Source organism: Carettochelys insculpta, chromosome 9 (assembly GCF_033958435.1).
Source record: "Carettochelys insculpta isolate YL-2023 chromosome 9, ASM3395843v1, whole genome shotgun sequence".
In the NCBI taxonomy this organism is placed as follows: Eukaryota; Metazoa; Chordata; order Testudines; family Carettochelyidae; genus Carettochelys; species Carettochelys insculpta.
Window position 1 is genome coordinate 56722612 of NC_134145.1, and position 27039 is coordinate 56749650.

Consider the following 27039-nt stretch of genomic DNA (forward strand, 5'->3'; position numbering starts at 1 on the left):
TGTAATGGAGTCCTTGGGTGGGGGGTAGGGGGATCAGTCCTGGATCCAGTACTATATAATATTTTCATAAATGACTCGAATAATAGAATAGAGAATTGGCTTATGAAATCTGCAGTTGACACCATGCAGGGAGGGGTTGAAAGCATGGTGGAGGAGAGGTTTAAAATTCAAAATTACCTTAGAAAATTGGAGTATTGGTCTGATATTAACAGAGTGAAATTCAATAAACAGAAAGTAAAGTCTTACACTTAGGAAGGAAAAAAAATCAAATGCACAGGTACAAAATGTGGAATAATTGGCTTGGTGGTAGTACTGCTGAAAAGGATCTGGAAGTTAGAGTGGACCACAAGCTGAATAGGACTTGTAAATGTGGTGCAACTGCAAACAAGGTTAATGTGGGTTTGGTGTGTATTTACAGGCATCTCATATGCAAGGCGCAGGAGGTAATTGTCCTACTCTATTTGGCACAGCTGAGGACCCAGCTGGGGCACTGTGTCGAGATCTAGGCACCACAGTTTGGAAAATATATGGACAAACTGTAAAGCCCAAAAGAAAGCAACAAAACTGATGAAAGGGGTGGAAAACGTGACCAATGGGGAAAGGTTAAAAATCCTGAGCATGGCTAGTCTTGAGAAAATGCAACAGAGGTCCTGTTAACAGTCTTCCAATATGTTCAAGTCTTTGTTCTTTTAAGAATTATCTTAAAAGTCCTCAGTGACAGAACAGGTGGAGGATGACAAAGATAATGGTACATCTGTGAAAGCAGATGAAGGCTGCAGTGGACAGGAGACTTCTAGTTGTTGTGGATTCCAGGCCATTGGACCTGAGTTTACTATCCTTCAAGTACTGCATGGTGGCTGCAGTGCAACAGTCCTCCCACATTAAAAGAAGTCATGCACCGGTGTCTTCCTCTGTGTGCTGCTCTCCTAGACTTAGCTCTACAGCCACTGGCAACAGCAGCAGGACTGTGAAATCTGGGAGCTTTGAGTCGTAAACCAGCATGTAGGCAGTGAATGTATGTATCGGTTGTTCCGTTTCAAGGCCTGAGGTGGTAGAACGGTCCTGCTGCTGCCATCCACGACTGCCAGCCCTATTCGGATTTCCTCTGCTCACCCCACATGGGAAGGGGGCTAGAAAAGGTGCCCTGAATATAGTTCACCTCAATCCCCCTGACTGGGTAACCACATCCAGTGGGTTCACCTCCATACAGTCGAAATCGAACAGTAAACTTTGGACCATGGAATATCCAGACTCTAATGGACAACCCAGACAGTGAGCAACCTGAAAGACACACGGCAGTTATCATCCACGAGCTGCGATGATTCAGCATCAATATCACTGCTGTGGCAGAAATACGTAGCCCAGAAGAAGGCAGAGGGTACACAATTTTCTGGAAAGCAGCCCCAGAGGAAGTACAACAAATGCACGGAGTAGGATATGCCATCAAAAACCATGTGACAAAGATCCTGTCTGACGTTCCTGTCAGCATTAATGAGCATCTCATGACTCCTCTTGAAGCTTGCCCAAAACCAACGTGCAACTGTCATCATTACTTGTGCACCAACTCTAGACACTAAAGATGACGTGAAGTTCTACACCCAACTGGACACAGTCCTGAAAGACATACCCGAAGAAGACAAGGTTATTCTCTTGGGAGATTTTGAATTTCAGGGTCAGAAGAGACGTGGATCTCTGGCAGAATACCATTGTGAAAGGAGTTGGCAACAGCAACTCTAATGGAGTGCTCCTCCTTAGAAAATGTGCGGAACACAAGCTAGTGATCACAAACATCCTATTCTGTCAGAAAAACAAATTTAAGACCTCATGGCAACATCCTCGATTGAAGCACTGGCACCTCACAGACTACGTCATCATCCGCGCTCGGGCTCACTGTGATGTCCTCCTCACACGTGCAGTGACTGGTGCTGATGACTGCTGGACTGATCACCACCTTATTCGATCCACAATGGTTATTAGCATTGTCACCAAGTGGAGAAGTCAGAGGAGACAGATCCAATGAAAGATCAATGCACAAGGCTTGAAGGACCCCATCAAATAAAGTGGCTTCCAGATAGCACTCCAAAGGAAGCAGTACATCCCGTACACCCTGCCAACAGTACACCCTGAAGATGTGGAAGAACACTGGTGTCAATTGAAAAATGCCTTTGATTGGAGCCTGTGGAGAAACCTTTGGCTACCAAACCAGGAAGCATCAGGAGTGGTTGGATAAGAATGATGTGGAAATTCAATACTTGATTGAGGCAAAAAGGAAAGCCCTTAGGGCCTGGCAGAGTGATGAAGAGAGAAGCTTATGCAAAGGCCCAAGCAGACGTGCAACATAAAACAAGGACTCTGAAAAAACAGTGGTGGGCTGAGAAGGTGTGAGAACTCCAGCATCTCACAGACTTCAATGATACAAGAGGCTTCTTCAGGGCTACCAAATCAATCCCCGGAGTTTAAAGGTTGGTACCCAACTCCTGATAGACAATGAAGCCGTTGCTTCTCGCTGGAGGGAACGCGATTATGAGCTCTTGAACTGCACCTCCACCGCAGTCCTAGAATCCCTTGACCAGATCCCTCAGCAACTGGCTACAGACAGTCTTGCAATATTTCCTACCCTGAGCGAAGTCCACGCTACTATCAAAGCAATGAAGGGCAACAAGGCAGCTGAACGAGATGGAATCTCCACCGAAGTCTTCAGAGAAGGTGGGCCAGAGCACCACAAACAGCTCCACTTCCTGATTCTCAAGATGTGGGTTAGGGAGAAGGTGCCACAAGATTTCAGAGACACGCTGATCATCAGTCTTTTCAAGAAGGGTGACAAGTCGGACTATGGAAACTGTTGTGGCATCTCCCTCTTGGCAACAGCAGGGAAGATCTTAGCTCAAGTCCTCACAAACCGACTCCTGCCTCTCTCAGAAGAAATTCTCCCGTAATCCCAGTGTGGCTTCTGACCATTCCGAGGAACAGCGGACATGATTGTCACTGCCCGGCAACTACAAGAAAAATGTCACGAACATGACCAAGCCTTATATATGAGTTTCATCGACCTGACCAAAGCATTCGACTCAGTCAGTCATAGCGCCCTGTGGGCCAGCCCATCAAAGATCAGCTGCCCCAAAAAATTCATCAGCATTTTGAAGCTGCTTCACGACAACCTGACTGCCACAGTATTGAGCAACAGTGGATCCCAAAACGACCCCTTTGAGCTCAAAATGGGAGTCAAGCAAGGCTGGGCCATTGCCCCATCACTGTTCCTCATCTTCATTGCCATGACCCTTCGCCTCATTGGTGGCAAGCTTCCAGATGGTGTGAAAATTGTCTACAGAATGAATGGGAAGCTTTTCAGTCTCAGGAGACTGAAGGCTAAAAGCAAGACCTCCACAAACTCGATCATGGAGCTTCAGTATGCTGAGGACTGTATGGTTGTTGTTCTTTCTCCCACAGCCCTTCAGACCATCTTAAGTGCCTTCGTTGAGGCACATGAGAATCTGAGCCTCACACCAAACATCAAAAAGACCAAGCTGCTCCACCAACCTTCACCAACAGGACAATCTTATCACCTTCAACTGAAGTCAATGGAGAACTGCTGGAAAATGTGCAGAAGTTCCCATAGCTTAGAAGTCATCTTTCCTCTAAAGTCAACAATGATGTGGAAATCCAGCATTGTCTGAGCTGTACAAGCTCTGCTTTTTCCCACCTGAGACAAAGGGTCTTCAAGAACCAGGACATCTATCCCAAGACAAAGCTCCTTGTATACAATGCAGTGGTTGTCCAATGTTACTATATACATGTGAAACCTGGACAACATACAAGCATCATTTGAAGGCACTTGAACAATATCATCAATAATGCCTCAGGAGAATCCTAAATATCTCTTGGGAGCATAGGCGCACGAGGACTAGCATACTGGAAGAGTCCAGCATGACCAGCATTGAAGCCATTATCATTCATCAACAACTTTCTTGGACTGGTCACGTGGTTCAGATGTCTGATCAGCGCCTCCCAAAACAGATTCTGTTTTCCGAATTGAAGGAAGGAGAGAGGAGTGTTGGGGGCCAGCAGAAGCGATATAAGGACATGCTGACGGCACACTTGAAAAAGTGCAGCATCAGTACTGACATTTGGATGAACCTGGACCAAGACCGTCCCCAGTGGAGAACAGTAATCCGAGAGGGGGTGGTGCAATTTGAGAGGACAAGGACAGGTGGAGAAGAGGAAAAGAGCACCAAAAACTGCCCCACACTCCTCCAAGAGCTAATAACACCTGCCTCTTCTGTGGTAAGATCTGTGGCTCCAGAATTGGGCTGATCAGCCAATAATGGACTCACAAATAGGAGGGTGACATAAAGACGTCCTACTCGTTATCGAGGGACCACCAAGAAAGAGAGATGTTCAAGTCTGTTATTGAAAGAGTGGTCATCAATTGTTCCCCATGTCTGCTGGATGTAGGACATGTCGCAATGGAGTCACTGTGCAGCATGGGAGATTTAGGTTAGATATTAGGAAAAACTGTCTATCAGGTAAGGTAAGCTCCGGAATAGGCTTCCTAGGCAGGTCTTTGGGTCTCCCTCATGGGAAGCTTTTAAAAACCAGTTGGACAAACACGTCTCAGGGATGGTCTAGGTTTCCTTGATCGTGTGACAACACAGAGGGTGATGACTCCTCGAGGTCTCTGCCATGTCTGATTCTTTCCTGAAGCCACATCCCATACATGGAGGGTCATTGCTATCTGATTTGTTTATGATAATACATCGCAGCCCACTGAATGACCCCTTCATCCAGACACTCCTAATTTCCAGTGCCAGAGTAAATTACTACTGAAGGATGGACTCCTCCTCATTCACAAGCATATCTCCGTCCCTGACGTTTGAGGTCCTATGCTTTGGTCTTGGGATGGACATTTTGGCAAGGCAAAGATCACTTGCATGGCACAACCATCATCCTGGGGGACCAAAACTTCATAGCAATGTTCCTGTCTATCCAGAGCTACAGAGAGACTTGCTAGGCCCTTGGGCAACATAGTAGGGGGCTCATCTCCTGGGCCCCAGAACGGGGGGTGTCTTCAGGTGGAAGGGACAGTCTGGGCCTCCCCCAGCTGGCCCTTCAGGGACACCCAGAGTGAGCTGCACAGGGCTCTGGCAATGATTTAAAGTGTTTAGGGCTCCAGTTGCTGCCTGCAGTAGCAAAGGTGGTGCCGGAATCCTGGGCCCTTTTAAATGGTCAGGCCCCAGAGCAGCTGCCCCTTTCTCTCATCACCCACCCTCTCCCATCCTCAACCCTGGGTCTACTTCAGGTCTTGCGACACCTGCAGCCTGTAGCTAAGTGCCCTGAACTAAATCCTTTGGGATGCTAATGCCCGATGAGACCTCCCTACCTCAAGGCCTTGGGCTAATATTACAATGGAATTCATCACTGGATTGCCAGCATCTGAGTCCTGCCAAGCCATTCTGACAGCTGGTCAACATCTATAAAAATTATCAATATTTTTCCTATTTTGAACTTTTGACCAACGCTGTATCAGGCTCACATACACCCTAGATGAAGCTGTGCAGGAGCCAATATGCATAGGAAACACTCCAGGACTGTTTGGGAACTGGACCTAAGGAGCTCTTTGCCATTCCTAAATTCTACCACATCCCCATATGCCCCAACCTAATCCAAATGGTCTTCCTGGGGCAGGCACTCTTCAGAGCACAACTCTGGCTTCCAAAGAGGTGCAGTGTCTATAACATGAAGCTGCCCTAGTGCTAAGTTACTCTAAAGCTGGAATCCAAGCAGAACAAACGGCTGAACACAACCACCTACATAATATGGTAGCTAATTATCCAACAGCCAGGGGACAACGGAGAGTCATTTTTGTTCCCTGAAATAACATCTCAAAAACTTGGCACCAGCTTCTCAGCTGGCGTAAATTACAACAGCTCCTTTGGCCTGGAGATATGCCAAATTCAGCCCACTGAGGAACTGAGCTCATCACGTTGTCTTCACTGCTACCAGTTTTCTCTGCATTTAGCAAACACTGATTGTTTTTCTCGTGTTGGTTTTATGGTTTCTTGCAGGCGGGTGGGGGCTAAAATGCAGACAGATTTGGCTTTGCTTAATAATAATAAATTTGCATGGTAGTTTATCGTGCCAAAATATTGCTGTCAGCACATCAGCAATTGATGCCAGTGTACTTCAAGCCAAGGCAGAGCCAGGAAAGGAGCACGGGAAGGCCCAAAACATAGTGGCTATGTTTGTCATCAATTTCATGGCCATGGAGTAACTCACTGCATGCATCCATACCTCCTAGGGCTGCAGTCCCATCAGGGCTCACATAAGGGAGGGATCCCATTGATTTGAGTGGGTACTGAATCAGGCCCCATGAAGGGTGGGGGACCTGGTAAGCACTTTGCAAGGACCACTCTAAATAAAAAACTGGTTCTCCCGGCTGCTTACATTGGTGATTCAGAAGAAGCACTGTTGTCTCAGGGTGTGTCTTCACTACACAGAAGATCAACCCGGTCGCAGGGTTGATCTTCCACAATTCATGCCTAGTGGGTTGAACTATCTGGGGTTGACAGTCAACCCCTACACTCATTACCATGAGGAGAAGGGGAGGTCAGTATGAGTTTCTCCCATCAACATCACTCAGTGAGGATGGCCAGGTAAGTCAACTGTAGATAAGTTGATTCTAGCTTCGCAATTGCCATAGCTAGAATTGCAAACCTAAAATTGACTTTTATGTCTAGCGTAGACCTGACCTCAGAGTTAGCACTGATCCATGTCCCCAGAGAGGCATGAGAGTGAGCTGTGCTGCTGGAGGACGTGTTTATAGGAGCAGACATAAAACCAGCTTCTGGAGTCCTGTTATTTTGTGAGAATCTAAATTTTAATCTAAAATAAAACAGTTTCCACCTCTCACGGATATGGAGAAGAGCCAGAAAACATAACCAGAGTGTTGTGTCTGAGCCATTCGGATAGAGGACCGAGAAAACAAACCTGAAACATGCAATTTTTAAATCAGTTTGGTGATTTTGAACACTTGCAGCTGACAGTACCGGCACTTGTGCTCACTGAAGCTTATTGAGCGCTTTTGGAAGAGGAGAGGTTTTAACCCTAACTTCTTGCCTGAATTCTGTTTGCAGTAATTGTATTGAGTTTACCAAAATATACTCTGCCCTTTGTTTAATCCGGTTTTCTTCATTTCTGTCCAGAAGCATTGTGCTATGTTGAAATGCACTTTTAAACAGCTGCTACCTTTCACCCCACAGGGTGCTGCATTTTATAGATAGGTGCAGTTTTCCTGCCAAGTAAAGATGCATAGATAGGTTGATTATAATAGCTTTGCGATCCTTTTGGCTGGAAGGCACTAGATAAATGTTAAGTGTTATTACCTCATGCAGAAGTGAGCTTTATAATCCAGAGTGGACTGCCACATAGAGGCTGTGTCTACACTAGCCCCTTCTTTGAAGGGGGCATGGTAATTAGCCTGAACAGGTAATAATAATGAATATGCAGCACCTCATCGGGCTAATTCTCCCCAGGACAACTTTGAAGTTGCAAACTTTGAAGTGCTGGCGTGCTGTGTAGCCATGAGCACTTTGAAGAAGGGGGTTAATGTAGACAGAGCCAGAGAGTTTTAACACATAGCACTATCAGAATAAAGTTGTAATTTTTAAACACAGTCTAAAGAAAGGACAATCCACCTGCAATATTTTTCTTGCATCCTCAAAAGGTTTAGTCTGGGATTTTCAATGCCCTGAGAGAGTGACGTTAAAATTCCCTGGGATTGGAGCAACTGATTGACACCTTGGGAAAAAACCACAACCTTAGATGTAGGGTCAAATCTGCAAATGCACTTAAGAGATTTTGGCACCTGAGTCCTGTTTCCAAAAGTGAGCTGGGCACTTAGGTCAAGATTTTCAAAAGTGTATAGTGCCCTTGAACGCCTCCATTCTGGGGAGCCCAAGTGGAGACTCTCATAAGAGCTCTGATTTTCAGAGGGCAGAGGCTCAGTGCATTCTACACTGCAGGTTCTTTAAGGCGTTACCATCTGGACACTCAGGCTAGATCTACACTAGGGAACAAGGTCGATCCCAGATACGCAGTTCTAGCTATGCCATTAGCGTAGGTAGAATTGCTGTATCAGAATCGACATTTTGCCCTAATGTAAATCAGGGCGTTTTGTGCTCACACTGGTGTCCCTTACTCCACAAAATAGCGTGGAGTACCAGGGTTGACAAGCAAGCCCAGAGATTGATTTTAACCGCATCTACATACATGTGGCAAAAATTGAACTCTGGAAGATTGACCACAGCAAGGCAATCTTCTAGTAAAATGCAGGCACTGAATTCAGTAGTCACCTTTGAAAGTCTTGCTTTAAGCTCCTAAGTTAGACACTTTTCCACCAACACTAACATGGGCAAAGTTCTCCTTTCTTCTGGGCCATGTTCAAGGCAAAAAAAAAAACAAACCCTAACTGATTTAGTGACCTTTTCTTTCCAACCAAGAAAAACAGATCTCTGCTTGAGAACAAAAAGGGCCTTGATGTGGGAGCTCTTACACTCTGTAAAAGATACAGGAGTTTGTCCATTATAAAATAACTGTGACCGTGCTAACGTGGGCCACTGAAATAGATTCCAGAGGCAGAGCCTTTATTTCATATCATGAACCCCAGAGCAACCATGGAATTGGTTTGACTCCTAAGTGATCTGAAACCATGGGGCTTCTCCTGCAGCTGCTGGTTTTATGTTAAAAGCAACCCCCTCCCGCCATCGACATCCCTTCCAGCACTGACTGCTGGGCTGGGGAAGCTGAATAAAATGAAGAGGGAAGGGAGACTTTGCTCATTAAATCCTGCTCTCCGGCAAGAGCTGCAGGCATTTCTCCTGTCTCTTTCCCATGGGTGGGTGCATGTGCTGGGAAAATGGAACTGGTGCCAACGACTGGAGGGCAGAGGAGGCCCTGGACCAGGTCCTCCAAGAGAGACACCCTCATTTACACCAGCTGAGGATCTGGCCTTATTTCTCTGCCCAGGGGAAGCTTGTTTAATGCTACAGAGTGGGAAGCTGGGATTATTTTTAGGCAACAGATGGAAAGAAACCTCCTTCCTAGGTCTTCCCTTCTATCCCACCAGGTGGGAGCAATCCAATGAGCGCAGAGTATTCATGTGAGGTCTGGGAGGCTGTCAGGAGCCTGCCCAGCTGTACATTACGCAATGCCAAGCCTAGTTCTGGCGAGAAGGACCTCACTGGGTGAAGGGAAGACATGTTCTGATCTCATTAATAACCCATCCCACCAGCAGAGACTGCCGGCTGCCCTCCTGAGGCTGGGATTTTATCTCAGAGCTGCAGTTGTTCTGGTCGTGCTCCTGCGCCTTCACGTTCCCAGCCGCAATGGGACCAGCTGACTCTGGCAGCCACCTTTCTGCTCTGCATCAGCAGCTCCCCCAGGGCAGGACTCCCTCCCCGGAAAAGATGCTTGCAGTCTGCCAGACTGGGCCTAGCTCAGCTGCACTTCAAAGTGCAAGAGAGGTTTTAACTCTGCTGTCCTGGGGGACTCTGCCTCTCCTCTCCAGCCAGAGGACAGGCTGCAGAGATTCACATGTCCTGTTAACAGCCAGTGCTTCGTCCCAGAGAGAGCACCAGGGCTTTGACCTGGCTGGTGATTGTCAGGGCTGGAGTGAACAGGGACAGTGAGAACTGCTTTGCTAATACAGACGCAGCCTTCAAGTGTCCGTATTCAGAAAAAAAGCATCTCAGACACCCCGCACCAGATCTGCTGCATTAGGAAGCCTGGCAGCCAGAGGTGCTGGAGCTCGGCATGCAGGGAGGTGCTGCAGGGTGTATACACGATTTGCACATTTGTTCAGTGGCATTCAGCTCCCCCACTCTACGACCTGTTCCAGTGCCCCTGCTGGCAGCATGAATCAGGGCCAGATTAACCTTTTGTGGGCCCAACACCACACATATTTATGGGCCCCTGTAAGGACAGTGGAGCGTGGTGTGTGGAGGGGTGGGGGTGGTGGATCTCCAGAGTGAGGGGCTCACAAGGGCATGGTAAGGATGACCCGCTCAGCCCAGCTGAGTGCGAGGGTCCTATTTACAAACTGCCAGTTGCCAGACGCACTGTGGCCTCCCTGGCCCTGTGCTGCCAGTATACTCCGTGCTGTGCCAGACGTCTCCCAAACCCCATTTCTCGAGGGCCAGACCTGCTCTGCACAGCACTCCCCAGACCCTGACACAAGGGCTTACGGCCTGAACACCACCCCCCTCCGCCCCACCATGACTGCCCAGCGCCCTGCACAGAAACACCACCTACTAGTGCCCCAACGCACAGAGAGCTTCGCTGCCCCTCACAGCCCAGCTCCCCCACTCAGGCCCTCTAGAGATGGCTCCCCCCCGGCCCCATATCCCTGCCACCTCTGGACTGCACTCACCCCGTCCGCAGGGAGATGACTGTCGGCCAGGCTGAGCAGCCAGTGGTGCAATCAGCTGGGCTCAGCCGGGCTCCCTCAGGGCCCACTTGGCTGAAGAGGCCCAGCTAAGCCCCCACAACCCCCTGCTGTTCCCGCCCTCACTGGCTGAGACTGGCCAGGCTTCTGCACCAGCCCCAGGCAGCTCAACTCCAGGGATGCAGGTGGGGCCCTACAGAGACTGCCGGAGATGGAGGTCTACTGGGGTTCAGCCAGGAGGTGGAGAGGAGCTGATGGGTGAGGCCCAGAGGTGGAGAGGAGCCCTCACCCGACCGGTGGACAGACTAAGAGGAGCAAGCGGTGGGCAGTGGGGTGGGAGCCTGCAGGCTGGCGAGATCTGAGGGTACAGTACGAGCGGAGCAGGACTGGCCCCTTCTGAGCATGGGCCCAGCACTGAAGAGAAGCCTGGTAATCTCAGACTGGCACCAGGGCGGTTGTGGCGAAGCCCATCGCATCCCCAGAGACTAGGTGAGTGGCGGGGAGGGACCCTTCTGCTGCATGGTGTGGGTGTGAATCTCCACAAGGGCCAGCACAGAGGGCTGATCCGTCTCGCACAGCAAGGGAGTGGTGCCCATCTTGCTGGGAGCGAGCGAGCGTTTTCTGTGAGGAGCCCACCGTGTGGGAACATGAATACCTGGCCTCCAGAGGACGCCGGCACGGTCAATGTTAAACTGTCTTCCGTTACAGCCCCACAGACAGGCAGGACTGCCGAGGACAGTGAGAAATCAGCACGTCCAGCCCCCTGAGCTGAGGCAGGGCCAAGCAAACCTGGACCGTCCCTGGCAGTTCTGCAGCTTCTAAAAAGGAAATGCAGGATTTTTAAAGCCGAATTCTACACCCCATCAGCCCCACAGCTCTCCCTGGCTACGTCTACACGTGCAGCCAACATCAAAATAGCTTATTTCGATTTTGCAACATCGAAATAGTCTATTTCGATGAATAACGTCTACACGTCCTCCAGGGCCAGCAACGTCGATGTTCAACTTCGACGTTGCTCAGCCCAACATCGAAATAGGCGCAGCAAGGGAACGTCTACACGTCAAAGTAGCACACATCGAAATAGGGATGCCAGGCACAGCTGCAGACAGGGTCACAGGGCGGACTCAACAGCCAGCCGCTCCCTTAAAGGGCCCCTCCCAGACACAGTTGCACTAAACAACACAAGATACACAGAGCTGACAACTGGTTGCAGACCCTGTGCCTGCAGCATAGATCCCCAGCTGCCGCAGAAGCAGCCAGAAGCCCTGGGCTAAGGGCTGCTGCCCACGGTGACCATAGAGCCCCACAGGGGCTGGAGAGAGAGCATCTCTCAACCCCCCAGCTGATGGCCGCCATGGAGGACCCAGCAATTTCGACGTTGCGGGACGCGGATCGTCTACACGGTCCCTACTTCGACGTTGAACGTCGAAATAGGGCGCTATTCCTATCTCCTCATGAGGTTAGCGACTTCGACGTCTCGCCGCCTAACGTCGAAGTTGGCGCCGCTACTTCGAAGTAGCGTGCACGTGTAGACGCGGCTCCTGGGAATAAGAGGGCTATGAAATCACATCTCACAGAGCTGGAAGGGCCCTCTGGGGGCTATCGAGTCCAGTCTCCTGCCTTCACAGCAGGACCTGTCACCATCCCTGACAGGTTATTATTGTAACTTTTTTTTTTAAATCTGACCTGCCCCAGACCCTTGAAAGGGGTCTTCAAGGACTGAGTTCCTAACCCTGGGTTTACAAGGCCAATGCTCTAACCACTGAGCTATCCCTCCCCTCAATCTGCCTGGAATCAGACTGAAATTTACGCAACTGATTCCCTTCTCGCTCCCCTCAAAATAAAATACTTTAGCCTCGGCAGGCTCGGGGCCAGTCTTTACTCATGCAAGCTGGAAAGCTATTCTCTTTTGCACAAGCAGAAGCCCGTACTCAGGGAAGAGGCCTAATTTAGCTACACAGTCACGATCTAGCACTTACCAATGCGTGCGGTCTGCTCTCGTGGCTGCCTTGCACAACCCCTCACAATTTTTATGGAATCCTGCACACTGCATGTGGAAATGAGGCAGTGTCGCCAGAGGGGGACCTGTGGGTAAGCGCACTGCAGATGTTCATCACACACTCATCCTGCGGAGCTACTCCTGGTTACAATCACGGGTCAGTCGGCGCCACAGAATATTAAAGACAAAGTCCCAAGCACATTCAAGTTTTGGCATAAGATGAGGAGACAAAACCAAGAAATTCACACCTCAGGCTGACAACCCTTCCCGAACCTGAGCAATTTTTGGCGGCAGGGAGGGAGGCAACCAGCCTGAATTAAAGACAAAGAGACAGCTTGAACGTTACATTTCAGAGCTTTGGAAGTGCACCTCAGCCGCCTGCGGTTACATAACCAGGGCCTGGCTGGACAATGGAATTGAAAGCCATTTGTGTAAGGGAGTCGCTCTTGCGTACGAAGTCCCATAGCGCAGGGAATCGTAGAATAATAGAGCTGGAAGAGACCTAAAAAAGCCATCGAGTCCAGCCCCCTGCTCTAAGCAGGACCAAACCAATCAGATCGGGCCAGCCAGGGCTTTGTCAAGGTGAGACTTAAACACCTCCAGGGGTGAAGACTCCACTACTTCCCTGGGTAGAACATCCCAATGCTTCACCACCCTCCTAGTGAAAAAGTTTTTCCTCATGTTCAACCTGGACCTTTCCAACTGCAACTTGAGACCATTGTTCCGTGTTCTGCCATCCATGACCACTGTGAACAGCCTCTCTCCAGCCTCTTTGCAGCCTCCCTTCAGTAAGTTGAAGGCTGTTAGCAAGGACCCCCTCAGTCTTCTCTTCTGCAGACTAAACAGTCCCAATTCCCTCAACCTTTCTTCATAGGTCATATGCTCCAGCCCCCTAATTATTTTGGTCGCCCTCCGCTGGACCCTGTCCAGTGTATCCACATCCTTCCTATGACTGGGGGCCCAGAACTGGACACAGTACTCCAGATGCGGCCTCCCCAAAGCCGAATAAAGAGGAACAATCACTCCTCTGGGTCTACTGGCAACGCTCCTCTTGATGCAACCTGCCATTAGCCTTCTTGACTACAACAGCACACTGTTGACTCATGTCCAGCTTCTTGTCCACTGCAATTTTGCTCCAGCAAGTAGAGCCCTCCAAGCAGCTTGAGCTTGCACTAATGGTGCATGTGCTGTTATATTGTGCGTATGATGCCATTCTGTGTTCTCCCCAAGGGCCAGATGGAATCATCTAGTCCGCAGGCTGCCAGCTGGACAAGGCCCGTCTGGCTGGATATGCAGGGCATGCGATGTGTGCCCTGCATACCTACGCAGCAGACCACTGCACTCTAAGGTGACTGATCCTTTCAATGCTTATCTTGTACCCCTCGCTGCACCGAGGAGAGAAGAAAGGAGGGCACAGCTGCAGAATACTTTGGGAGTCACCAAATGAAATTAATAAGCAGAAGGTTTAAAACAAACAATAAATGTTTTTTTCAGACACTGCACAGTTAACCTATGGAACTCCTTGCTGGAGGATGTAGTGAAGGCCAAGAGTATAGTAGAGTTTAAAAAAGAACTAGATAAATTCATGGGGGATGGGTCTATCAATGGCTGTTAGCCAGGATGGGCATGAAGAGTGTTCCTAGCTTCTGTTTGCCAGAGGCTGGAAATGGGCGACAGGGACATAAGAACGGCCATACTGGGTCAGACCAAAGGTCCATCTAGCCCAGTATCCTGTCTGCCAACAGTAGCCAATGCCAGGTGCCCCAGAGGAGGTGAACCGAAGACAATGATCAAGCGATTTGTCTCCTGCCTTCGACGAAAGACTAGGCACCATACCTTACCCCTTGCTAATAGCCATCTGTGGCCCTAACCTCCAAATATTTATCGAGCTCTTTTTTAAACTCTGTTAGAGTCCTGGCCTTCACAGCACCCTCTGGCAAGGAGTTCCACAGGTTGACTGTGCGCTGTGTGAAGAAAAACTTTCTTTTATTAGTTTTGAACCTGCTACCCATTAATTTCATTTGGTGTCCTCTAGTTCTTATATTATGGGAACAAGTAAATAACTTTTCTGTATTCACTTTCTCCGCACCATTCATGATTTTATAGACCTCTATCATATCGCCCCTCAGCCTCCCCTTTTCTAGACTGAAAAGTTCCAGTCTCTCTAGCCTCTCCTCATATGGGACCCGTTCCAAACCCTTAATCATTTTAGTTGCCCTTTTCTGAACCTTTTCTAATGCCAATATATCTTTTTTGAGGTGAGGAGACCACATCTGCACGCAGTACTCAAGATGTGGGCTTACCATAGTTTTATATAGGGGAAGTAATATGTTTTCTATCCCTTTTTTAATTATTCCTAACGTCCTAGTTGCTTTACTGACTGCCACTGCACACTGCGTGGATGTTTTCAGAGAACTATCCACTATAATTCCAAGATCCCTTTCCTGATCTATTGTGGCTAAATTTGCCCCCATCATATTATATGTATAATTGGGGTTATTTTCCCAATGTGCATTACCTTACACTTACCCACATTAAATTTCATTTGCCATTTTGCTGCCCAATCACTCAGTGAGCGAATTGCTCACTTGATGATTACCTGTTCTATTCATTCTCTCAGGGGCACCTGGCATTGGCCACTGTTGGAAGACAGGATACTGGGCTAGATGAATCTATGGTTTGACCCAGTATGGCTGTTCTTATGGGTGCAGTCACTTTGGAGCAGGGGTCTGCAACCAATGGCTCTGGAACCACATGTGGCTCTTTCAGAACTTCTTTGTGGGTCCGAGTGCTATAATTGCAAAGTAATTTTTGATAAACAGTGAATGTCTAAAAGCCCAACAGTGACCAATTCATTCAAACAGCAAACGACACGTGATCTCAAAGTTATGGATAACTCCCCCATTAATGTGCGCTGTGCACTGTGGGATGTGATACTGTATCTGTGTTTTCATCATGTGGCTAATACGGTCTTGATTTTGAAAAGGAGAAGGAAACTTGCAGCATTCCTGCAGTGAAGGGCAACATGCATTGCAAGAAAACTGAAATTAAACGTGATGTAAAATTGCCATCATTAAAGTAGGTTTTGGGGTCAGGAAGACAGGGGCACAAACACACACACAAAATGTGAGGAAATTGAATATGTAAAAAGTTTGTGAATGTCGGGTAGTAAATACGTATCACGTTACAAATCATTGTGTGCGCTGTTCCTGAAATAGGGGTTACAAAAAATACAGTTTAATGTTATATATGAAGGACCATCTTGTATTCACATGCATTGGGGCTCTTGAATTATTGAGCTTTAGCCAAATTTGGAAAAAAAAGTGGCTTTTCTTGCTACTGTGGTTACCGACACCTGCTTTGGACTTCACTCATCCCTCGTTAAATGAGTACTTCACTTACGAGTACTCGCTCAAACGAGGGACACATTTACCTACCTTAGTTCACTCAACGAGTGAGCTCTCCCTGCTCATACAAGCCTAACCCCTCTCCCCGTGGCTCCGACCCTCTAGTCCGACCCTCCCCTGCCAGCCCCGCAGCCCCAAACTGCGGCAGCCTGACCCCCTGCTGCCCGCACAGCCAGACCCCCCTGCCACCTGTAACCTTTGTGGCCCTGCGGCCAGACCCCCCCCGCCACTTGTACCCCCTGCAGCCACCAGACCCCCCCCCACAGCCACCTGTACCCCACCCCATGACCAGACCCCCCTCCGTGGCCACCTGTACCCCCCCACAGTCAGACCCTTCCATGGCTGCCTATACCCCCTGCAGCCCTGCGGCCAGACCCTCCCCCGCCGCCTGTAACCCCCGCAGCCAGACCCCCCCTGCGGCCCTGCAGCCTGACACCCCTGCCACCTGTATCCCCTGCAGCCTGACCCCCACCCCCTCCGCCTGTAACCCCCGTGGCTTGACCCCTGTTGGCCCTGCAGCCCCAAACCACAGCAGCCAGACCCCCTTACCGGCCCACAGCCAGACATCCAGACCCCACCAGCCACCTGACCCCCGTGGCCCCGCAGCCCGACCCCCTCCGCCAGCCCCAAACCATGGCAGCCTGAACCCCCTCACCCAATCCGCCACAGATTTTAACCCTCCCTCCCACTCACAGCCCCAACCTACCCCCAGCCTTTAACCCTCCCCAACCCAAGCTTCACTCGCCTTTCAAAAGCAGCGCCACCTGCTGCCACTCCTTCCCCGAGTCAGGAGCCCTAGGAACTACTCAGAGACTTTTACATGTAAATTTAATAGGAGTTTAGTGTCCCTCTTACAAGTTTCTGCCTACGAGCAGAGAGCTGGGAACCAACTGTGCTTGTAAAGCGAGGGATGAGTGTATTACCAAGACATTGATTTCCACAGTCATCTCCTAGTCAACAATATAACATCAGCTGGGAACGCTCTGTACGGATGTGGGAGCAGCCATCGCACGAGCGACATTTCTGTTTCTTCCTCCTTCCAGCAAGCAATCCTTCTTCGCCATCTGGAATTAAGCCTTCTCCTGCCTTCTCCCTCCCACAGCCAGATGGACAGCACAAGGTATATCCCCCTGTTCTCGGGTCATATGCCACTGGACTGGCTCTCTGAGAGCACACACGCTGCAAGACAAAGCCACCAGCACTGACCACTGTAGGACTCTCTGCGGTAGGATGCTGGGGCAGATCCATCATCATCCAAGGGCAGAACAATGCCAAAGCAATCTCGTCTGCTATGGCTATGCCAAGGGACTGCTCAGGAAGCGATACATGATCAAAGCTATTGAGAGCAGAGAACGGCTCTGACAATGCATCGCTTTGTCAGTTTAATTGCTGTTTTGTAATCAAAGCCCTTGAGGAGTTCCTGGAGCACAGAAAACATACTGAACAAGTCAGCTCCGGCGTCATTAAAACAGGCATGCCACAACATTACCAACTCACGCGAAATTTTGTTTCAAAACCTCCTCACCTGGGCAGAAGCCGCTCGTGCAGGATGTCGGGTGAAGGTGCATTTTAATGGATGTAATCAACTGTTGCAACTGGGAGTTGTGAGCAGTGTGCTGATTCTGCGCATCTATACCAGGGGCCAGCAACCTTTCTGAGGCAGAGTGCTGAAATGTGACCTTTTGACCTCTATGTGCGGTCCAAGAGCTGGCGATGCTTTTTAAAGTCACTCACAGTCCTACTTACAACAGCTGCGCTAATAAATAAATTAAGAAGCAGAGCTTTACCATTTAGGTGGCGGTTGGAAGCATCAGCTGGTCTTTTGTTACTCCACAGGCGGCCTGGCTTTGGACAAGCTCCTGGCTGCACGGCAGGAGGAGAGGCAGGGTTGAGCTGCCCCTCACCTGCTGATGAAAATTGGCTTGCGTGCCACTCTTGGCACGCGTGCTGGGTGTTGCTGACCCTTGATCCACAGCTTAATATCAAGCCACAGCAGCTCTTGCAGTGAGTTAAAACAGCTCCTTGCAAACTTTGTCACGCATTGTTCTGCTTTAAAGTGATCGCCCTCAAAAAACTACTGCACCTCAGATGCAAAAGTGCTCCACCTTTCTTCTCTGCTCTGTGCACCTTCCTTGTTTCTTCATCCCCTTACCATCCACGTGTTGGCAAATCCTTCTGCCCCAGCAGGTGAACTCCCTGCAGGGATGGCACCTGGGGAGCTTTTTGAGTGGAGAGGATGCAGGTCTCCAGAGACAGGCATAAATGAGCAAGTTGGAAGCAAAGTCTGTAACAATAACAACAAAACAGCCTGGTGCCCTGGCAGTGATGGAAGCTGCTGGTTCATTCCCTCCCCTGCCTGCCTTCAGAACATTGACAGAAAAGGCATTTGGGAAATTGAGACCCACAGCCTCTTCCGCAGTGGCCAGGAATGCCCAAACCAGGTTGAACGGCAAACCAGCTCGATAACAAGACCAGCAAGAGGGTGAGAGTTTGGTTGAAGCAGCAGCAGCCAGAGACAGCAGACAAATGGAAAGTGAAGGGAATCAATCAAATGGAGACTTAACCAGGCTATTGCATGGGCACCTGGGTTAAATTTGGTTTCTCTGGCTCTGCTGACTGAGAGCAAGAGACTGTGCAGTTACAGAAAACATGCAAGCAACCAGTGTGAGAGATACATGCAGGTTTGGTTCCCAAAAGGAATGGAGGGAACTGAAGGCAGCGTTTTCTGACAAGTTAATGGACTGGCTGAGCATCATACCACCCTTATAAGGTGGTTAGTGTTATTACCATCCCACCCCCAGATGGGGAAACTGAGGCACGGAGTGATCGTGTGGTTTACCCACAGTCCCACAAGTCCATGGTGCAGATGGGAGCAGAACCCAGACCTGACTCCCACTTCTGCAGTTAACCACAAAGCCAGCTTTCCTTGTACTGCAGAGAAAGAAACAGGACATGGTGCCATGCAACAGATTTTCACAAACAGTTCTGCTGTTCAGATAACCCTGCCAGGGGCACTTGGAAAGCAAATGATCTGTATTAAGTACATTGAAATACCCAATTGACAAGAGGGATCTGATTAACCATCTGACAACACTCAGTATGTCAAAGAGACTAGTATTAACATGCTACCCTGAATGTCTCCCTCCCCCCATTTTAGGACTGGCGCACGCAGGGTGTTTAATTGGCACTGACGTTTTGCAAACTTACATTGCTCCCTTAATACTTCAGCACCTCACAGGCTGGCCCAGTCAGGCTCACCCTTGCTAGCTTTGATCTCGCTGGCTTGGCTAAATATCACAGGGAAGAGATGGAAGCACAAACCCCGGTACTAGCAGTACAAGCCCACCTGAAACCTGGGGTCCATCCCTGCATTGCTATTGCACACAGTGTGCTGTGCTGGCACATCTGTGGCTCTCTTCTTAGCTAGAGGAAGACGAGAGTAGGTGTGCCTACCCCCGCTGCAATCACATCTCCAATCATCATCATCATCATCATCATCATCAACAGCCATGGACTCAGCGCCTGTTGGTGTCCGATGCCTCTCTCACTATTTCCTTCCTTCTTTCCCTGTCCAGTGCAGAGTGGCTTAGTTTCTGCAGACCAGCTCTGCACCAATCTACTATATCACCTACCCATTCTCTGTGGGGTCTGCCTCTCCTAGTCGAACCGTCCATTATGTCGAATACCAGGGTCTTGATTTTGTATTCAGTGCTCATTCTGTGGATATGCCCGAATACCTGTGACTTGCGTTGTATAATCTTCTGCAATAGGTTCTCTTTCGGCTGTATCTTCCTATATAATTCCTCGTTGGTGACCATCTGCATCCATCCTATTCTCAGGATCTTTCTATAACAACTCCTCTCGAACACCAATATCCTTCTCTTCGAATCTTTTGTTATCACCCATGTCTCACATCTGTACCACATGCTGCTGAATACACACGCTTTCAAGACGCCCAGCTTCATTCCTAAACAAATTACTTTGCTTTTCCAGATTTTCTCCATTGCATTCAAACTATTCTGGCCATGCACAAGGGGCAGATCTGTGGGAGTTCTTCTTGGCCATTTCTCAGAGCACCACATTGGGGCAGACCAGCTGGTGTCTTTCCTCGCCTTTTCTTTTTCATTTCTAACTATTTCCATTACAGATCTAAGTCTGTTTTTAAATCCTGGTGTTACGCTTTGGCTCTTGGAGCTAACAGGCGTGGGGAAGAGTCCTCTGGAGCTGCAGCTGGGATTGCAAATTAGCAGCTATGCTTTGACCATGAGGTCATCTCCCTTAGCAGCGTATACCGGGGATATCAGAAATAGCTCAGCACGCTGCGTGCTCGTACTGTTGATGGGAAATACATGATGTGCAGGAGTTGATTTAATATGCCAACTCTCTGTGCTCTAAGCTGCCTGCCCTGTCAATCATCTGCCACTCTGTACTGGGTGCAATGGCACCTTTCGTGGAGTCTATGCATGGTTTTAAGAGATTCCTTCAAAACCCAAAGGGCCAGTCTCCTCCATAACTCCAAATGCGCTAGCAGAGCTGTTTTAAAATGGCATTCCTACTAATGTAATTTAGACAAAGTGTACCAGATTGCTAGTTGTATCACAGGGCCCCACTGTGCTAGACATGGTGCAGACACATAGTGAGAAACAGTCTCTGCCCTAAAGAGCTTACAGTGAGATAGACAAGACAAAGGAGGGGAGGGGAAACTGAGGCACGGTGTCATTAAAGTGACTTGTGTCAGGTCACACAGCAGATCAGTGGCAGAGCCGGAAACAGAAACTAGCTCTGTTGAGCCCCCCACGCTCCCTCCAGCGGTGCACCCACTAGATCACAATGCCTTTCACAAATACGTGAAACGTAGTTTCTAGAACAGCCTCCACTAGCCACACAAGCTGTGTGCACGGGAGCTGTTTCTAAATACTGCATTTTAAAAGTTTCCCCGCCCCATTAACACCCTCCACAGACAGGGCCAGAGAGAGTAAATGCAACCAACAGGCATGGCAGAAACATACAGGGCCCATTTTACCTGCACTCTACCCAGAAATGTTGTTGCAAGACAGGTCGCTCCATTGTGTGCATTGTCATTTTAATTCCTGTGCTGTGAAATGAATTCAGCGCTGGACAGACAGCGGGGCTACAGTTAACCGCAGACCAGGCCCAACAGCGCTGGCTGTGGCAAAGCAACCTCTCCTTTCCCAGCCTCACACCAGTGACCACTTCCAGGGCTCAGCCAGGAAGTTCAGCCCCCAGCCCTCAATCTATTCCCTGGGCTCTCTGCTTGGATTGCGAGCTCTCATGGGTGTTTCTGTGATGTAAGCACCTGTGTTCAGTAAGAATGAGGCAGAGCCTATCCGCTCCTTTCACACAAGTCACCAAACACCTTTCAGATGGTTAGGGCTGTGTTCACTATTAACATGGCTCCAATTAGAATCAGTTACGTCCATTACCTGCGGTATTCCTCATTGCCACGTGGAGCTCAGGCACATTGGCATGGCAGTGCAAGTGAAAGGGGCACTTGTAGCCTTACATTCTCAATACACAACAAGCCCCCCCCCCTCCACACACACACACAGGGCTGGGCCATCAGCTGGGTTTGAAATCAACCCCCTGAGGCTTAGCACTGCAGATCACACATCTGTTAGTGAGGTTTGTTAGCTGGTGCTAGTAGGCCATGGTTGGCCTGGAGTGGAACAGCCACTAACTGGAGATTGATCCATTCTTTGCCATGGTATTACAAATGCACTGTGGTTTTGTGTATTTCAATCAGATCCTTACCATTACTGAAATATGCACAGCCAGCAGCTCTGCTGGTGTTTACAGGCACAGCTAGAAGGACTTCAGTGACATGTCACTCAATTACACCAGCCAAGAATTTAGCCCTGAGTTTGCATTTAATATCCTCAGCTTTAACCTAAAGGCAAAGAGACAGAGTTCCCAAGGGGCCTCACTCCAGCCCCATGAATTTTGCTTGCACAGTTATGTGCATCTGCAGATTCAGGAATTTGCACAAGCTGCATGTGAAAATTGAGACCAGTTTTTCAAAGCTGGCTCAGAATGCTAACTTTTGGCTTTGCTGAGTGGAATTTACATATTGATTCCCACCCTCCCTGCTTTTTTTCTTTTGTTCCCTTCATTAGAAAGAGCCCGGGATTATCTGCACAAGACTGGAAGGTTCATTGTGATTGGTGGAATTGTCTCACCCGTCCACGACTCCTATGGGAAGCAGGTTGGTTGATCAAATTCTTGTTCTCTCCTATGTGATATTGCCAAAGTAAGCTGCAGGCAGTGCATTAACTAGCTCAGAAGGAAACAAAAAAGCAGCTCTGTAGCGCTTTAAAAACTAACAAAATCATTTATTAGGCGATGCACTTTTGTGGGACAGACCCACTTCTTCAGATGTGGAAAAGTCTTCAAAGTGCTACATGACTGCTTTTTTTGTTTTGTGAAGATACAGACTAATGTGGCTACCTCTCCGTAGCTCTGAAGGCTTCCCGTTCAATGAACACCCTGGGCAACTAGGCACCGATGGCTCCAAAGCCAAGCCTGAGGGAGAGTGAAATTGTACAGCTCTGCTGATGCCAGAGCAAAAGCTGGGAGGGAGCTGAGCAGAGGGATGGATTGTGTGGGTCAGAGGTAACAGTAGTGTTACCAGCTCTTGTGATTTTACCCTACATCTAGCTCCTGGACTCCTGTGATTCCATGAAAATCTCAGCTTTCATGCAACCCTTCCTAAAGTGTCTGGCCCTTATAGTTACAAAGGAAAACTGGAAACTGCGACTTCTAAAGGCTCAAACACCAGAAAGCAAATAATGTTTTTTTGGTTTTTAACTCTTGCATGTTTAAAGCTAATTTCATAAGCCTGGGGACTGGCCCATGATTTTCAAATGCTTGGGCTTGGCAATACTGGAACAGGAGCTGTTCAAAGCATCTTTTGGGAAACAACATCTAAAGATCTCTATACTTGAGCTGCTGGAGTTTCCTGGCAAACGATTCAAGGAACGTCCATGTCATCAGCCTCCAGGCCAGAAGGGATTAAGAGAGAAGAGATGCTCTTACAATGTCAAGGAGGCTGCTTGATTTTGCCTCTAAATTCAGGGAAGACATGGACGGCTCTGCCCTGTGCTGATGAGTAATGTTGGTGATGACCCATCTGTGGGGGTACTCTGGGGCTTACACTCTGTTTAGTGGACCTGTGTCCATAACACACATTCAGGAGAGCAGGGACTAGGTTTTGATGGAGAAAGTAGAAAACTGAGTCAGCTCCAAGCTCCAGGGAGGGCATAGTACAAAGATTCTCCCTGTATCCTCTCTTAGTCACTGTTCTCTTTCAGGGCCTGGTCTCCAGCCGACACCGTCTGACCATGTGCCAACTGGCCGTCCAGTCCTCTGACTGGATCAGGTGAGGTAACACCTTGAGTATTCCGGGGAACCTTCTAATGTGTTCACACACCTTGTATGGGGCAATACCTGTAGAAATCTGAACTTTTGCGGGTAAGACCCATTTCCTCCATTGCAGTCATCTAAGGAAGTGGGTCCTACCCATAAAAGCTCATGACTTAATAAATGCATTCAGTCTTTAAGGAGCTACAGGGCTGCTTGTTATTTGTGAAGCTACAGCCTGACACAGCTGCCCCTCTGAGACTGTGGGAATCTGATAAGAGTCACATCCACCCGTGTAGGGGAAGGTCAGTTCAGACTGAGCTTGTAGAGGCTTTTCAGAGGGCCCTACCTCAGCCCCAAAGAGTGGTAGCTAGTGATGTGCATCAGACATCCCCACCAAGGGAAGAGCCGAAAGCAATGCTCCAGTGAACTCTGTTAGCTGCAGCTGATGACCTTAGTGGCTAAGCACCCCGTGTGTAATTAGAGCAAGCTTCCACTAATTACCTTAATTGCCCACCAGAAAAGTTTCCACAGCTCTGATTTGCAAGGAAAGAGCAGGTCTCCATAATGGCTCATTGTTCCGGCACACGCGCGTGCCAGTGTAAAAACCTCTGCAGTCTTTGTAGGTCAGAGCAAGCAAACATTCTGCACATCCAGCGAGAGGAGGATCCAGAAAAGAAAGGGAAAGAGCACACAGGCTGCGGAGGAGGGATGGGAAGGAGAAGAGCAAGAGAGAGGGCCAAGTACCCGGAGGAACTGCAAGGGAGAAAGAAAGGGGAGTCCGAAAAGGAGTAGCAAAAGGCCCCGCGGCTCAGAGGCGGAGCCGTGTTAGACTGTAGCTTCATGAATAACAAGCAGTCTCTAACCTGGTCAGTCACACCAGCACAGGTTCATTCAGCTGCGCATCTGCCAACGTAATATATGCCATCATGTGCCAGCTGTGCCCCTCTGCTATATACATTGGACAGACTGGACAGTCCCTACAGAAAAGAATAAATGCACGCAAGTTGGATATCAGAAATGGCAATGTACAAAAGCCTGTAGGAGAGCACGTCAATCTCCCAGGACACACAGTAACAGATTTAAAAGTAGCTATCCTGCAGCAAAGAAAACCAGACTCCAGAGAGAAACTGCTGAGCTGCATTTCATCAGCAAATTTGACACCCTCAGCTCAGGATTAAACAAAGACTGTGAATGGCTGGCTAAATACAAAAGCAGTTTCTCCTCTCTTGGTGTTCACACCTCCAGATCAGCTGCTGGTAATAGGCCTCACCCTCCCTGACTTAGTTAACCTCGTTATCTCCAGCCTTGCTCTGGCCTGCCTGTTTATACCTGCCTCTGCAAATTTCCACTACCTGCATCTGACAAAGTGGGTGTTTGCCCACGAAAGCTTATTTCTGTTAGTCTATAAGGTGCCACAGGACCCCTCGTTGCTTTTGCAGATCCAGACTAACACGGCTACCCCTCTGAAGCCGTCTCGTGGCTACACAGCAAAGTTATTTCAGAGCAACGGCCGCTATTGCAAAATAACATTGCTAGTGTCTACACCAGCGGTATCCAAAATAAAATTTAGCAGTTGCCACAGCCCCCTCCCCCCCCTCAGCCAGTCACCCTTCCCCCGCAGCCAGGCATCCTAGTCCCACCCCCCCACCAGGCACCCCCTCCTCCTGCACAAACTGCCAGTGACTCATCAGAGCCGCCCTGGGTCCTGCCACACCTCCCTGAGCCGAGCCGAGCCCTGCCGCCTTGAGCCGCAGGAGGGGGCGCCTCTGCCACAGCTGCCGTGTGTTTGTCCCACCAAGTGGCGGGGCGCGTACACGGCGGGGCAGACAGCACGACGTAGACGGCTCTAACGAGCCACTTAGCCACCCCGCATTGTGCGGTTCACTGCATGTTCACCACCGCAGGTCTGCACAACACAACTGCTGCTCCAAAAGAATTCCGAAATCGTGGCCACCTTATTTCAACTTTGGTAACCTCATTCCACCCAGAGCAGAGCCTCTTCTGAAACAGGCGTTTCGCAGGAGGGGGGCTGTGTAGAGGGGGACAGGGGCTAGTTCAAAATGAACTATTCCGGAATAGTGGTTTGTTTTCCAAAAAAAAGCTGCTGTGTATTTTGGATTAGATCCTGATTCCAGGGGCTGTAATCTGAAATAGTCTGTAAAGTGCTACTGGACTGCTTTTTTGTTTTTATTCTAGACTAATGGGCTTACACCACAGGGGTGCTCCAAAATAAGTGAAACTTGTTCTGGAATAGTGGAGCTGCACAGTGTAGAGCCTAACAAAATAATTGATTTTAGTAATTAATTAATTAATTAATTAAGTCATTAATAATTTAGTCTTTAAATTGCTACTGGACTGCTTTTTTTTTTGTTTTGATGGTATATAGCCAAGCACGTCTCCCACTCTGTTACTATGCTAGAATAGTTTATTTTGGAAAAATAACCCCAGAGTAAGGTTATAAACCCTGGATTCTTACTTTTGCTCCAAATCTGATGAAGTGGGTTTTACCCACGAAAGCGTGTGACCTGCATGTACAGCCAGCCACTCACATTGGTGTCAGACACACATGCTCTATAAGGCTGTAAACCCCAAAATAAGGTCATAAACCCTGGATTCTTATTTTTGCTCCAAATCTGAAGTGGATCTTACCCACGAAAGTTCATGACTTAATAAATAAAACTGTTAGTCTGTAAGGTGCTACGGGACTGCTTGATTTCTTTGTGATGCTACAGACTAACGCAGTTACCCCTCGGGGACCTAATAAATTTGTTACTCAAAAGCCTGATCCAAATCCCATTGACTTCCGTGGGACTCTTTTCATTAAATGAGGCCCCCAACAGTGTTGAATAGTATTGATGGCCACATGGAGAGACACCAAGTTGCATCAGAGGGTATGGGAGCTATTAAAAAGACTGGGTGGATGGTCATGAATGAGTATCTGTTTGGTTTCACAGAGCATGTGAGTCTGACACTGCTGTGAGCAGCTGGCTGTACATGCAGGCCTGTCTGGATGCCTGGTTCGGAGTGCTATTGTTTATTATTGCCACCGCTGTCCATCCCAGCTGCAGAGACCTGACTGAAGAACAGAGATTTTTTTAAGCGTAGCTCAGCGTGTGTAGCATGGAGGTTATACCAACATTAGACACACAGCGTGTCTTAAATTAATGAGAGTATGTCTGTGACTCCTCAGGTGGGGGGGAAGGGGGTGTGAGAAAAAACACACTCAGCTGCTAAGAAAATGTTTTAAAACCATCCCAATTTAGCAGCTCATTAAGTTTTCAATTAAGCCAGGATGTATCGCTGGGGGGTTGCCTTTTACAACTTGGTGTGTAGAGGAGGGGGTGGAAATTCCGGGACCCCCATTCTGGGTGAGACAAGCATGAAATCCTATTGCTAGGAAAGCCTCTGGGAACAGCTCGTGTGGGATTAGCAATTCATGAAAGCTTGGGGGCACCCAGAAGATCCGAGAAACAAAAACAAAACAGAAAAAAGTTGTCCTGCTCTGGGAAAAATACTCAGTGAAGGAGCAGAGGGGAAGTTTTCCAGAAGAAAAAGGACTGCCTGTCACACTGTCTTTGTGCCAAAAGAGAAAGGTGCCAGACTGATGAATTCCCTCCTTGGCCTCAAGAAACAACTGCAAGATAAATTCCACGTCCCGAGTGATTTTACAAACAGACAGCTGTGGGGAAAGATGACCCAGTGGTTAGAGCACCAGCAGTGGATGTGGGAGACAGGCATCAATTTCCTGCTCTAACAGAAAAACATCAAGGACTCCTGTGGCACATTAATGACTTAATAATAACAGAGAGGAAGCT

At 48.8% G+C, this 27039-nt stretch overlaps 1 protein-coding gene across 1 annotated transcript in view; it reads left to right on the top strand.

Annotated features, from left to right (window-relative positions):
* NMNAT2 (nicotinamide nucleotide adenylyltransferase 2) overlaps nucleotides 1-27039 on the top strand; it is an 81015-nt gene that overhangs the window by 33102 nt on the left and 20874 nt on the right. Inside the window, exons 2-3 of the mRNA XM_075003110.1 lie at nucleotides 21979-22067; nucleotides 23173-23240. Coding sequence (XP_074859211.1) covers nucleotides 21979-22067; nucleotides 23173-23240 — 157 coding nt within the window. The remainder of the gene's footprint in view (nucleotides 1-21978; nucleotides 22068-23172; nucleotides 23241-27039) is intronic.